The sequence below is a fragment of the Bactrocera latifrons genome, unplaced genomic scaffold (genome assembly GCF_001853355.1).
Source record: "Bactrocera latifrons isolate USDA-ARS-PBARC rearing strain unplaced genomic scaffold, ASM185335v1 scaffold_128, whole genome shotgun sequence".
Taxonomy (NCBI): domain Eukaryota; kingdom Metazoa; phylum Arthropoda; class Insecta; order Diptera; family Tephritidae; genus Bactrocera; species Bactrocera latifrons.
The window spans coordinates 313,131-327,679 of NW_017534719.1; the positions used below are offsets into that span (position 1 = coordinate 313,131).

Here is a 14,549-nt window from a genome sequence, read left to right on the forward strand (position 1 = left end):
AAGCATACTGAGCATCTTTCTCTTTGACACCATGTCTGATATCCCACGTGATCTGTCAAATACTAATGCATGAAAATCCTAACCTCAAAAAAATCACCCATTACATACATGGTATTTTCTTCTTTACTGGAATAGACACTTCTTACTCGGTTCTTATCGACACATCGCGATTAATTCGCTAAACTCTGTCAATATCAAGGGTCACAAATCTTCAGCAGAACCTTTCTTTCGAAAACTCGTAACGCCGACTTATCAGATGTTGTCATTGTTCATGCCTCTTCTCCATATAGTAGGACGGGAATAATCAGTGACTTATAGGAGCTTTTGATATTGCTCAACGTCAGTTTCCACAACCGTATTAGTTTTACGGGGATACCAAATTCAGACATAGCGGCATAGAGGCAGCTCCTTTTCGTGCTGTTAAAAGCAGCTTTGAAATCTATTTGTGTCGATTTTTTTTCACGGGTCTTTTCCAAGATTTGTCGAATATTTGGTCGGTTGTTGATTTTCCTGGTCTAAAGCCACACTGATAAGTCCTATTAGTTTATTGACCGTGGGCTTTAATCTTTCACACAATACCCTCGATAGAACCTTATATGCGATGTGTGGTTTCTCTTTTTGTGGGCAGAACATAAATAAATTCCAATCGTCGGACAATCTCGGCAATCCATCCGCCCCGCCGCTTTTTTGTTCTTCAGACGGGTAATTAGCATTGGAACTTCTTCATGGTTGGGCAATGGAACGTCTGCTCCATCGTCATCGATTGGGGAATCGGATTCCCTCCATAATTTTAGTATGCTCTGGGAATTAGACTAGATCCCCTCTGGGGGTTCTATAAGAGTATGCTCCGATCTTGAAATCTTCTGTTAGTCGCTGCTTCTTTCCTTAGAATTTTCGAGCAATACCTCCGTCGTCCAGCTTTTCAAGTTCTTCATACTCATGCATTTTGACCTCTCGGACTGTAACGCTGCAAAGTAGACAGTCTCTCTCCGCTGCGACACAGCACTCATAATCGTACCAGCTGTTCTTTTGCTCTTTCCGAAAACCAGCTGTACGTAAGGGGCTTAAAATGCCTTCCCACAATTCCCTTACACCGAGTTGCTGACGAGTGCTCTCAGAGAGTGGAAGTGCAAGTCGAGTAGAAAATCGTAATAATGGGTAAAATCATTGATAACGACTTTTGACAACGGCTCCTATAAAATCTCTGTACCATCCTGTACGTAAAACATAATGTTTTTATATAATATAATTTTTAGGTTTTCGATAAATGGCGTTTTGTGGGCGTGGCAGTGGCCACTGACCGACGAACGGACAGACAGTAACTCAGATTTCAACTCGTCTCTTCATCCTGATCATTTATTTATATATATAACCCGTTAGTTCAAATAGGTCTGGCAAACGAGGGTAAGACGAAATATCTCCTGTCATCAAACAAACAGTCGTCGCACTCGCGACTAGGCATCCACGACACTGTTGATAATCATAACTTCTAAGTTGTAGCTAATTTCGTCTATCTTGGAGCCAACATCAACACCAACAGCAATGTCAACCTCGAAATCCAACGCAGGATATCTCTCGCTAACAAGTGCTGTTCAACCCCTAGGTAACGATTATGTGGACCCCAGTACCTATAGTTGACTTTTGACGGGAAATATCGATCAGGTATGAAACATACACATTTGGTAATTGAAATTCGGAGAAAATTTCCTCCGGATATTTGTTATATAAAGGTTAAAATGACATGTCAAATATGGGTTGGATACTTCCCTTAGCCCTCGCGTATCTTTTATAAAGATTTTTGAAATTCCGGGTGACTTTACACTCATGTATCTCCAATATATGAATTAGCACATGAATTAAAATGACAGGGTGCGATTTTATCATAGCAGTGTATCTTTGTATCGAAAATGGATAAAATTGGGTGAAAACTTGACCTAGCCTCTATATAACTAATATCAAAATGTTCGAACATCCGCCTGACTTTACTCCATATGATTGACGATGGTATGTAAAGTACCCTAATGAAACCCAGGATAGTTGGTCAAAATGCAATATTTTAATAAAAATAGAAATGTACAAATTTTCCTAAAAATTATGAAGTTTAGCGCTTATCCCTGATATAATGAATTCCGACTATCTGGTTGATGTTTTTCGCGTCAATTCAATATAAATTAAATTTTGCTTCTTCGCTTGTGTTGATATCATGTACATATTACATTTAAGACTAACATCTTATCTGTATTACTTTATTGTCAAGAATATCATGCACTCATCTAAAATTATGATTGAACTTGTGGTATTACAAACGCGTTCCCTATTCCACAAGGTGTGTCCAAAAAAACGACTTCGTTCATTCACAACAATCAGTATAATGCACATTTGTATGTGTGTATACAAAAACTACTACTGATTTTAATTTTTTTTTGACTAAAAAAATATTCTTACATGAATATTAAACATACATATATTTACGATTTTTGAAATATATTCTTTTTATATTATCAATTGTTTTGACTTTTAACATACATACATATCGTCACCTAAAATGCAATATAACGTATCATCAAAAAATGCGAAATTGAGTGTCTTATTGATTACGATTCACTACTTCAAGTTACATTCACAATATGTTTTAACCAATTTTAAATTTGCTTTCACTCTTGTTCCATTTTATTTCGTGTTTCATTCACGCCACTGTAAATTTTTGAAAATGTTATTACGTTATTTTGCATTTTAAGTGACGATATGTAAAATATTAAAAAAATGCCTACGTTCTAAGCAATTCCCACCAATTTTTAGCCAAATCCTTTCAGTCGTTCTTGAATTCTTAAATCATTTAACTAACACGACTTTCATTAATAGGTATGTATGTATGCATTTATACATAGCTGGGGTTCGGACGTTATGCGGGCACTTAACGAAATAATGTTTCATTATTATATACATACATATGTACATATGATAAGAAGATTTCTGCGCTCACCACTCGACAATTTCCTAATGCTTACATACATTTTAAAATTTGTGCTAGTAATTCAAAAAATTATATAAAGGTTTTGAATCAGGCTTGAATATGAGGTAATTAATAAGCATTAATACAAAGGTACAATAGAAGAGTTTTTACAGAGATATTTTAATTATTAGTTTTCTTTTTTTTTTTTTTTTTTGAATAAGAGAACACCTATTGTGATGAAACTATAACAGTTTCACATACATACACATTCTGCAAAGTCGTAGTACATTATTTTGTTCTATAATCAGTACTATTCGAAGCGCACGCTTTGTGAGAATTTTTTTACACCTTTGGTTACATTATTGGAGTTTCGGTAAGAATACTAAAACAACCTCAAATCATAATCGACATTACAAATGAATTCTCGGGTAAAAAGTAGAAGCAATACATAATTAAGCCCATATTCGGAATAAAAAAATTAACAGATATAACAATGCACTAAATGTGGTATTGAAATGTATAGTACGTTACTTTATTACGGCCACAACAAGGTAATAATTTCGTATATATGTATGTATGTATGTGCACATATATATGCATTATTCTACGTTTTATGACACCAATTTGCTCTAATATTAAGGAATTTATGATTCCTGATTAAGAACTTCATAATCAAAAGTCGGTGAGCAGATGCACGTTTTAAGATAAGCCCAATTAAATATATATCTTCTAATATGGCTCACTAGCTGTGATAAGTTATATTTACTACTTATATAAGGCAATAAAAATGTTTGATAAAGGTGGTTGTCATTATCTCATTAGAATTTTGATAGACAATTTGAAATATAATCAGAAATCATGACGCACGACTTTTCCCCCATATTTACAATATAAGATTTCGTTATTAACTTTGATAAAAACCGGTATATAGTAATTTTGAGCATTTCAAATTAAAGTTATCAAGCCACACAAAGAAACACTGCTTTGGGTTTTCTTAGTTTTTATTAAAATAGCTGATTTCACGTTGCTAATAGTTGTTGATAAGTTAAGACTCAGTTATACAACATAGCAATTTGAAATAATTGCTACTTAATTTCCTAGTTTAACAAATTTACCTTGAACTGGTTTTTAATAAACAACAACAACATAATCGAAACATATTTCTCACAGCAGACGAACATTGGCCCACATCTATCTGAATAGTTTCAAAATCTGAATAGCAAATAAGGATGCTTATATCCACATGCATATTCCATCGTACATACATATGTTCATTTAGTTAACATTTTACCTTTAAAGCATCTAAAAATGTTTTAGTATTCATTTTAGTAATGTTTGGACTTAGTTTGATAGTTAGTAGTAATAAATGAAACTGCGGAGGAACTTGTTTAATAAGGTAATGTAGGAGATGTTATCAGAAAAACTGATTGTTTAATAAGGTAATGTAGGAGATGTTATCGTAGAAACTGAACGACATCAGTAAAAATCACTCGAACTTAATGAAGCAATTAATTATAATAAGTAAAAATATTGCAAAGGAAAGAAAAGTAAATGTGCTAACTAATAACTAATAAAAACATTTTCTATACTCACTTAATTCTTATTTGTTTACTATCCTGAATCTGCCGTTCTAGTTAATAAGCAAAAGGAATAGCCAAGGAGCCATAATTTAACTATTGCATTGAACTAATGTGAAATCAGAAATTCGCTCAAGGAAGCCATAACATATAACGTTCAGTATTTATGACAGCTATATGCTATTATGGTCTGATTTCGGCCGGTCCGACAAATCAGCAGCTTCTTGGGAACTGACGGACATAGTTAGATCGGTTAAGGTATGTATATTGCTCGTAACAAGCTTACTATACTCCGTTCAGGGTATAAAAATAATTCGTCACGTCACATTAGTGCTTCATCTTGCGGTATTTATTATTATTATTATTATTATTATTAGTAAACTTACAAAATTAGTCCGTAATTTGGACTGAAAAACAAAACGTACTTGACATTCATAATATTAAAACAATTAATTAATGCACTTATTCGCAAATGACAATAGTGGTACATCTTAAAAACATTTTGAAGCCACATGTGCAGCATTACATACGAATGTATGAATAAGAACTCAAGTGTTTTACTTTAAAACATGCCCGTACTTAAAAATGTACTTGTTTTGCTTTGCCAGGTAATATCAAATCAAGTCTTATACATAACATCAAATATACATATATACATACATATCTGTTTTATGTATTTAAATTCAGTAACTGCTTTTATATTTTAGTTGAATGCAATACAGTGAAACTCCTCATCATCGGTCACGCCTTGACAAAGAAGAGTGTTTAATTGTTTAGCTGGAATTCAGAAGGGTATTTTTATAGAACTAATAAAAGCGAGCCAATGTCAGCCAGGAGTGAACGAATTATAGTTAAATCATTAGTTTCCGTTGAGACATCGCGAATCAAGACTATTTCTTTGCTGTGTAAAAAAACTGTTTCAAAACACCAAAAATTAATAAGAATTTAAAAAGCGGGAACTATAAATTGTATACAAATTTCTTAAGTGTTCTTAATTTATTTATCACTGATAGGAAATATGACCAAAATAGTGTCCGTGTCCGGTCATTGGAACATACTCATGTCCGAAAACGTTGTGTTCATGAAATTTGTTATGGGAGACGTCCGTAATGGGGAACTTTACTGTACTTCGCGCACAAACTTATTTAGCTACATGTGACGGTCATCGTAATACTGGTGTTATAAATATCGAGATCTCATTTGCTCACCTCATGATTATCGTTGTGCGAACTTTTAAAATATGGAAACAAATACTTTTAATAAATTTTTTTAACCAAATTGTCAAGTTTGTTTTATTTAAATAAAACTTTTTTTGTTAATGTGTATATGAAATTTCGTTGTCCATATGTAATGTAAACAAAATTTACGAACTGCAATGCGGGTTGAGTTCGACTGAACGATCAAAGCTCTACTGAATAAGCTTAACGACTGTTGTCACAAAATTTGTGAAAAGCACTTGTCATCAGAAACTTGATATCGCAGTGTAAATACATATGTATAAAATGAACGTAAAGACATATCGAAACGTATATGCATACATATTTATGTACTTATATACAAATATTATGTACAATGGAACGTTTTATAAAAACTACTGGATGCATCTCTCAATAATATAAGAATTGACTTTCTTAGATGATGAGGGTAACTCTACAACAAATAAGTCACATACTACGTTACATGAAATTAACTATTATATACATATGTACATATATGTATATATACAAACTTGTTTTTATTTAAAACTTTGATTAATGGTTTTAATCTGGCACTGCTAATACATATGTGGTTATATCTACACATTGTATTCACCTAAACAGAAGTATGAAGTCTATCTTTCTTGTAAAAACACGGTTACATATACATACATAAATATGTATTTATTTCCAATTTATATAACGAAAATAAGCGATGAAAGGATAATAACGGGCGTAACCGAATATTCATATTCATAAATTTGCAAGGATAAAAATTACATTCATGTGCTGACAAAGCTTTATATTAAAAAGTATTTTGTAATATTTTAACATTTACTATTCAAAGAAATTGTGATTGGGTTAGGTATAAACATATTTGGTATTTTATTAACTTTCATGGCTGCATTTTCCTTCCAACCAAATTGAAATGAAATCAAATACATCTATATTATATAAACTCACCTGAAGGCGTTAATTTAATATATAGAGTAGATCAGGAAAAGTACAATAACAGAATTGAAAATTATTATATAGTATATATAATATCTCCAGCTATAACCGAGTAAGTGGTGTGTGCATCCGGTCAAAAAAATCATTATTACAATCTTTCTCATAAAAATCCAAAATTATTTATTTATCATGAAATTAAGTTTACAAGGATCAAGAAAAATGTTTCCCGGAATATCGAAATATTTACATTATATACATATATATAATATAATATGAATATACGATTTAGAATTCAGTTTAGAAAGCTACTCTAAAAGAAATCGATTAATAATAGAAATCTGCAGTAGTACTAATTTGTTGAGATCAAGCCACGTGAAATGGTTTTACGTTTTATAAAAATTAGTTCAAAGTTATTTAATATCTTGTTTAGATGGTGATTTTTTACACACTAAACATCTGGAAAAATTATTTTCCAGCTGCCTAGACGACGGCGATCACATGCGGCTTGAGGCATCTCTGTTTTTAGGCCAATTGCAGTTAGTGCTGAATATGCTTTATCTCCACCCAAATAATTAATATCGTGACCCACTTTTAACAAATAATTGTTCACATGTTCTGGTACCTCTGGTTCTACGTCTACTTGCATAGGTGCCAGCTGATGATGTACACGTCCAGCATCAAGTGATTCTTGTAATGTATGATTTAGCATCAAATACCGGATTATAACCTATAAAAAGTCCACATAGATAGGTAATTTTTTATCAATAAATTCTTCATACTTGAGCAACTGAGGTAGTGATTCGCGATCCCCCCGCACCTCCTACCATTAATTTAACATTTCCATTCTGATCAAGCACTATGCTAGGACATGTTGAACTTAGAGGACGCTTGCCAGGTTTTATGTAATTGGAAGGTGAAGATGGTATACCATAAGCATTTATAACGCCTGGAGTCGAAAAATCATCCATTTCGTCATTGAGTATAATTCCAGTTTGACGGGATCGAACTTTCGAACCAAAACTTTCCAATAAAATAATATTTGAAATTAACAATAAAATATTATTGAAATTGTCTTTTAATATACATATTATATATATATATATATATTTATATATATAATATTCTTTATCAATACAATATATCCCTACAATGTTACGTTAAATATACATACATATGAATGAGTATCATAAAAAATTAAGCAATCTTCGAAAAATTTATCTACATAAAAATGACGTGTTACGGTTTCTCCGGGGTTAACTCCTAAACTACTGCACAATTTTAGTAAAATTTATCACATTATGTTTAATTTGATCTAACTTAAAAGATAGGATAGGATAAATATAATATGTTAACATTACAATAATTCAGAAATAAATAAAAAAAATATATATATGAATTTGAATTTTTAGTAAAATGACAATGATAAATTCTTTATATTTTCAATACAAATTATTTAAATGAATAATTCTCAAAATTAAACCTCAAGTACGATCGCTTAAATTCTTATACCTGCCAAAATGTGTTCAGCTTTATTCGGAAATGATATTTTAACTGTATCGAACAGTTTATTCCAACGTTCATAGAATACAAGGTTACCATAACCTTGAAGTTATTGAACCAATATGGTAATACTTACAGTAGGACTAATGTGAAAAATAAAAAAATAAAATCTAATTTCAAAATACATTAGATACCTAAAAATCAAAAGCTTAATTTTGTTCCCGCATTGTAGATAACTAGCTTCTTCCATTTGGATATAATTTTTTTATATTAAAATGGTTTCCCCATTTATATTTTGAAATAGTATATTCCGATGTATAACCGCCAGTGTTCGTATGCCTTGTATTCTCTGCGCACTCAACCATATTAGTTTTTAATTTTTATACTCTCGCAACAAAGTTGCTAAGGAGAGTATTATAGTTTTTTTTACATAACGGTTGTTTGTAAGTCCTAAAACTAAAAGAGTCAGATATAGGGTTATTATGCCAAAGTGATCAGGGTGACGGGTAGAGTTGAAATCCGGATGTCTGTCTGTCCGTCCGTCTGTCCGTCCGTGCAAGCTGTAACTTGAGTAAAAATTGAGATATCATGATGAAACTTGGTACACGTATTTCTTGGTTCCATAAGAAGNCCGTCCGTCTGTCCGTCCGTGCAAGCTGTAACTTGAGTAAAAATTGAGATATCATGATGAAACTTGGTACACGTATTTCTTGGTTCCATAAGAAGGTTAAGTTCGAAGATGGGCAAAATCGGTCCACTGCCACGCCCACAAAATGGCGAAAACCGAAAACCTATAAAGTGTCATAACTAAGCCATAAAAGTATTAAAGTGAAATTTGGCGCAAAGGATCGCATTAGGGAGGGGCATATTTGGACGTAATTTTTTTGGAAAAGTGGGCGTGGCCCGCCCCCTACTAAGCTTTTTGTACATATTTCGGAAACTACTATAGCTATGTCAACCAAACTCTATAGAGTCGTTTCCTTCAGGCATTTCCATATACAGTTCAAAAATGGAAGAAATCGAATAATAACCACGCCCACCTCCCATACAAAGCTTATGTTGAAAATCACTGTGCGTTAACCGACTAAAAAAAAAACGTCAGAAACACTAAATTTTACGGAAAAAATGGCAGAAGGAAGCTGCACCCAGGCTTTTTTTTAATTGAAAATGGGCGTGGCGTCGCCTACTTGTGGACCAAAAACCATATCTCAGGAACTACTCAACCGATTTCAATGAAATTCGGTACATAATAGTTTCTTAACACCCTGATGACATGTACGAAATATGGTTAAAATCGGTTCACAACCACGCCTTCTTCCAATATAACGCTACTTTGAATTCCATCTGATGCCTTCTCTGTATAATATATACATTAGGAACCCATGATGATAGCGGAATAAAACTTTACACAAATACGGTATTTGAGCTGAGGTATCCCTTGTGGAAAAATTGTCGTGATGGGACTATAACTTTTCAATACAATTAAAATAAATAAAAATACAATTCAATACTCAAAGTACACAAATTGATCTAATCTAATTAATTTTACAGAAAAATAAAAAAATATGTAAATGACGGATAATGAAATCTCGATTATCACTTTATCATGCGAGAATATAAAATGTTCGGCGACACCCGAACTTAGCCCTTCCTTACTTGTTTAAATTTATATCCCACCAAATGTTCTACACAGTCAATTTCGAGATCCCATAAATTCCTAATCAACCATTACTCTTTATTGCATATAAATTAGTCTTAAAGCCAGGTTTGTATGGTATCTTACCCAATTTGAAGTGATGTCTTCTTCGAAATGTTCATCGCAAAGATCTTATATTTTTATAAAATAAAAAAGATCTTCATTTTTGGGAGCGCTAAAGACATAGGTATATTAAACCTAATAATATACATATGTATGTATGAATACGCAAATAAGAAGCAAAGTAAATAATTTATCTTTCAGGCAGTATTGCACCTGTCTCTTATACACATCTAGATGTGTATAAGAGACAGTAGGTATATTAAACCTAATAATATACATATGTATGTATGAATACGCAAATAAGAAGCAAAGTAAATAATTTATCTTTCAGGCAGTATTGCACCAATTCGCATCTAACTAGTGCCATATAGACCCTTTCAGGTGCCCAGAAAGAACAATTACGTGAGCTTAAAAACTGGGCCAAACGATGCATAAATTCCGATAAAACATTACTCTTTTTTTGACAAATTTAAACAAAATCATTTACATACTTACTGGCTGTTTACTGTACTTGTTACTGCGATAGCGTCTCCATTTGGTGCTAATATAGCAATATTGGCTGTTCCCCTATCCTCCTCATTAGTAAAATTAGCACCATAATGAGCGAAATCATTGTATGTGCGATCGTCCAAGATAAGCTCTCGAGACTTGGCAGCAAAACTTGGGTCAAGCATGTTTTCATAGGTTTCAGAAACATGCGGTTCAAAGTGAATATCGCCAAGTAGGGTTCGATGTCCGTAGGCATGTTTGAAAGTTTCAATCATTCGATGCCAAAATACCGATTCATTTTTTGTGTACATCGGCTCCATTATATTTAATATAAAAGCCAGCACAACACCACTGGTTGGTAATGGGGTGGTATGTAATGTATAACCATGATTAAATTTCACCTTAACTGTATCTTCCCAACGTACTCTGAAAAGTACATTGTATAAAATAGTTTTTATTCATTTGATAGAGTACTTACTCATAATTTCGTAAATCTGACTCTGTAACAATTCCACCCATTTCTTGTATATCCTGAACCAGTTTTTTACCAATCCTTCCACCATTATAAATAACCCCTGGTCCTTCTTCAGCCACTATTTTCAAAGTTTCACCTAATTTTGGGCGATACATTATTTCCCCTTCTTTGTACAGCTCATCAGTATTTGGATTAATAAAAATCTCGACCATTGAGGGTTCTCTACGTATGCGATCGCAATAAAGTTTTAAAATATCCGCCAAATACTTTGAAACTTTAATTCCTTCAAAGCATAGCTCAATTGTAGGTTCGAATAAAACCTTCCAAGGCAATTTCCCATATTTTGCATGCAAACACCAATATCCATATATTTCGCTGGGTATAGCAACAGCAAGAGCGCCTTCGTACATCGACGATTACAATTTGTAATAGGTGTACCATATTTATACAAATGATTGTAATTATATTTAAAATTTTATTACATTGTCATTATATTACCTGTAATTTTCTTATTAATAAACATCTTCTCATCAGAAGCAGCTGGCGCGGTTTCCCGTGCTATTAATGTTTCAATTTTTCCTGTTTCCTTGCAGTAAATTGTAGCCACAAACCCACCGCCAACCCCCATGCTATGAGGCAGCATCACACCCTCACATAGTAATGTAGCAATCGCCGCATCCACTGCCGAGCCACCCTTGCTTAATATTTTTCTAATTGTTTGTATCAAATATCTTATTATATATCTTATCAATTGTATACTATTGTAATTCAATTTTCTAATTACCCTCCAACCTCAGCGCAGCCATCACCGTTTGAAACAATTACACCATAACCAAGTTTTAATGTCCCATTATGTTTACTTCTTAATCCAAGAGCCAAACCCAATGAAATGCCAATAATGGCAAGTATTAATATTACCCAAATATTGGCGTATTTTTTGCACCACCTATACAGAACAATTTTTTTATTATTATTTTCAAATTCAAATGAAATTTCGTGTTTGTCTTTTTACAAATTTGGAACTACCAAAGTATATGGGTTTTGTGGGATGATATAAAAAGTTCAAATATGCGTTCATTTCTCATTCAAATTCAATTCACCAAATGAAGTTGTCAAAAATTAAACACTATCAAATCACTGCATATTTATGTATGTGTATAGATACGTATTGTGTATTTATTAAAATATATTAAAAAACCTCGTGTTGGCTTCATTCACCAACAGCGGAGATTTTATTTGAGTGGTCTGTATATTTCTCCATGGCGTCCTTGGTATATAATTATTGTTATTCCTCATATCGTCGGTTTAGAGATTAAACCAGGTAAATTCTGCTAAAATTTCTGGCGTTTGACATTTGAGTACGATTCAAAAAAAAAAAAACAAAAACGTACAGTACAAGAATATTTGATAATTGTATATCAAAATTTAAATTTTACGTTACTCCAACGAATTGTTTGAATGAAGATATTCAAGCTGCTGGACAATAAGGTAAATTATACATATATACAGTATAGTGGGACGCAAATACTCATTTACCTGAACTGCATACTTTCTACAATTATTATCACTGTCATAAGTCAGGAAAAAACCAAAAATTTTGACAATATATACAAGTATTGATTCAATTTACTCCCTTATTTGCAAATATATATTACAATTACAGTAAATGTTATTTTTTGCTTTTCATTATAACAAGCAAATACTCGATCCGATTAATTGCGACCTAAAGTCATGGTTAAGACGGTCGATAAATATAGAGAACTCATCAAAGTGATGATAATATTATATTTCACACGTTTCAACTAAATCAAGACAGAGCCTTTAGTGCAGTAATCAAAAATCTTCATTACACTACGCCATTGGAAACAATTAAAGCCGAGGTTGAGCTGCTTGGGTATGCTGTTCGAGGCGTTAATAACATAAAAAGTCGCATTACTAAGGAGCCACTAAATATGTTTTTCTTAGATCTTGAGCCAGATAATACTACGCCGAAATTTAAAACTTAAAATATATTGGGAACGCTGTTGTTAATATAGAATCACCAAAGAAGGTAAGCGATATCGTTCAACCAGGAATTCGGCCACACAAAATCATTTTGCAATAAAAAAATTAAATGTGTTAAATGTTCGCTACAACACCCAAGTAACAACTGTCCAAAAGACAAAAACATTCCACCAAAATGTGCTAATTGTTTCGGGAACCATGATGCCAGTTATAAAGGCTGCATAATTTATCAAAAAATTATGTCCAACAAAAAGTCTGCTACTAATGTTTTGAATAAGAGCCAATCTCAAAATAGCCGGTCCAATTATAGCCAGCCAAACTTCATAAGGACAAGTAGTCAATTAAATAACTTAAACCTCAACAACAATCAGCCAACTTATTCTCAGGTAGTGGGAAATGATAATATAAACAATCAAGGCAAATAAGCAATTTACTTAATACGATAATTCTCCTTGTAAATAAATTATGTATGTAGATATTCGTATATTCATATGGAATGCTAATGGACTTTCAAATCACTACAATGAAATAAATTTATTCCTAAAATCTCATAACATTGACATAATCTAATTTCTGAAACTCACTTTACTAGAAAATCATATATTAATATATAAAAGGGTATGAAGTCATAACTGCTAATCATCCGTCTGATAAGGCACATGGAGCAGCAGTAATTGTTAAAAACACTCTTAAATTTAAAAAACTTGATAATGTAAATTTAGAAAATATACAAGTTGCAGCTATTCAAATTAAATGTATGCATATTGATGTATCTATAGCAACGGTGTACCTACCTCCACGGTTCGCGTTTAAATTAGATGACTATAAAATATTCTTTCAAAGTCTCGGTAGCCACTTTATTACTGGAGAGGACTATAACGATAAGCATCCTTGGTGGGGATCTAGACTGAGTAACCCCAAAGGAACTGAGCTATTTAAATGTATATTACGCAAAATAAATACATAAATAAAGATATAAAAAACGAAGCAACTCAAATTTAAAACTAAGACAAGTAAGGAAGGGCTAAGGTCGGGTGTCACCGAACATTTTATACTCTCGCATGACAAGCTTCAACAAGATATCTCAATTTTTACTCAAGTTACAGCTTGCACGGACGGATAGACAGACATCTGGATTTCAATTCTACTCGTCACCCTGAACACTTTGTTATATGCAACCATAACTCTGACGATATATACCGTTATTAGCAACTTTATTGCGGGAGTATAAAAATTATGCCCTCTGAATTACATGAAAATATCTGAGAGATTTACCGATAAAGTTATAGTCCGATCACGACAATTTTTCCACAAGGGATACCTCAGCTCAAATACCGTATTTGTGTAAAGTTTTATTCCGCTATCATCATTGGTATATATTATACAGAGAAGGCGTCAGATGAAATTCAAAATAGCGTTATATTGGAAAAAGGCGTGGTTATGAACCGATTTCACCCATATTTCGTACATGTCATCAGGGTGTTAAGAAAATATTATATACCGAATTTCATTGAAATCGGTTGAGTAGTTCCTGAGATATGGTTTTTGGTCCACAAGTAGGCGACGCCACGCCCACTTTCAATTAAAAAAAAAAGCCTGGGTGCAGCTTCCTTCTGCCATTTCTTCCGTAAAATTTAGTGTTTGT

At 32.7% G+C, this 14,549-nt stretch overlaps 2 protein-coding genes across 2 annotated transcripts in view; both read right to left on the reverse strand.

Annotated features, from left to right (window-relative positions):
• Nucleotides 1-5,955, reverse strand: part of LOC108978829 (gamma-glutamyltranspeptidase 1-like) — a 10,715-nt gene extending 4,760 nt beyond the window's left edge. Inside the window, exon 1 of the mRNA XM_018949297.1 lies at nt 5,739-5,955. Coding sequence (XP_018804842.1) covers nt 5,739-5,743 — 5 coding nt within the window. The 5' untranslated portion in view covers nt 5,744-5,955. The remainder of the gene's footprint in view (nt 1-5,738) is intronic.
• Nucleotides 5,956-6,897: 942 nt separating this feature from the next.
• LOC108978810 (gamma-glutamyltranspeptidase 1) lies at nt 6,898-11,907 on the reverse strand. The gene is made up of 6 exons (XM_018949269.1): nt 11,685-11,907; nt 11,399-11,610; nt 10,904-11,300; nt 10,432-10,851; nt 7,457-7,697; nt 6,898-7,404 (listed from the first exon to the last, which is right to left on the reverse strand). The coding sequence occupies exons 2-6, from the start codon at nt 11,541-11,543 to the stop codon at nt 7,126-7,128; spliced, it is 1,482 nt and encodes a 493-aa protein (XP_018804814.1). The 5' UTR covers nt 11,544-11,610; nt 11,685-11,907; the 3' UTR covers nt 6,898-7,125.
• Between the last annotated feature and the right edge of the window lie 2,642 nt (nt 11,908-14,549).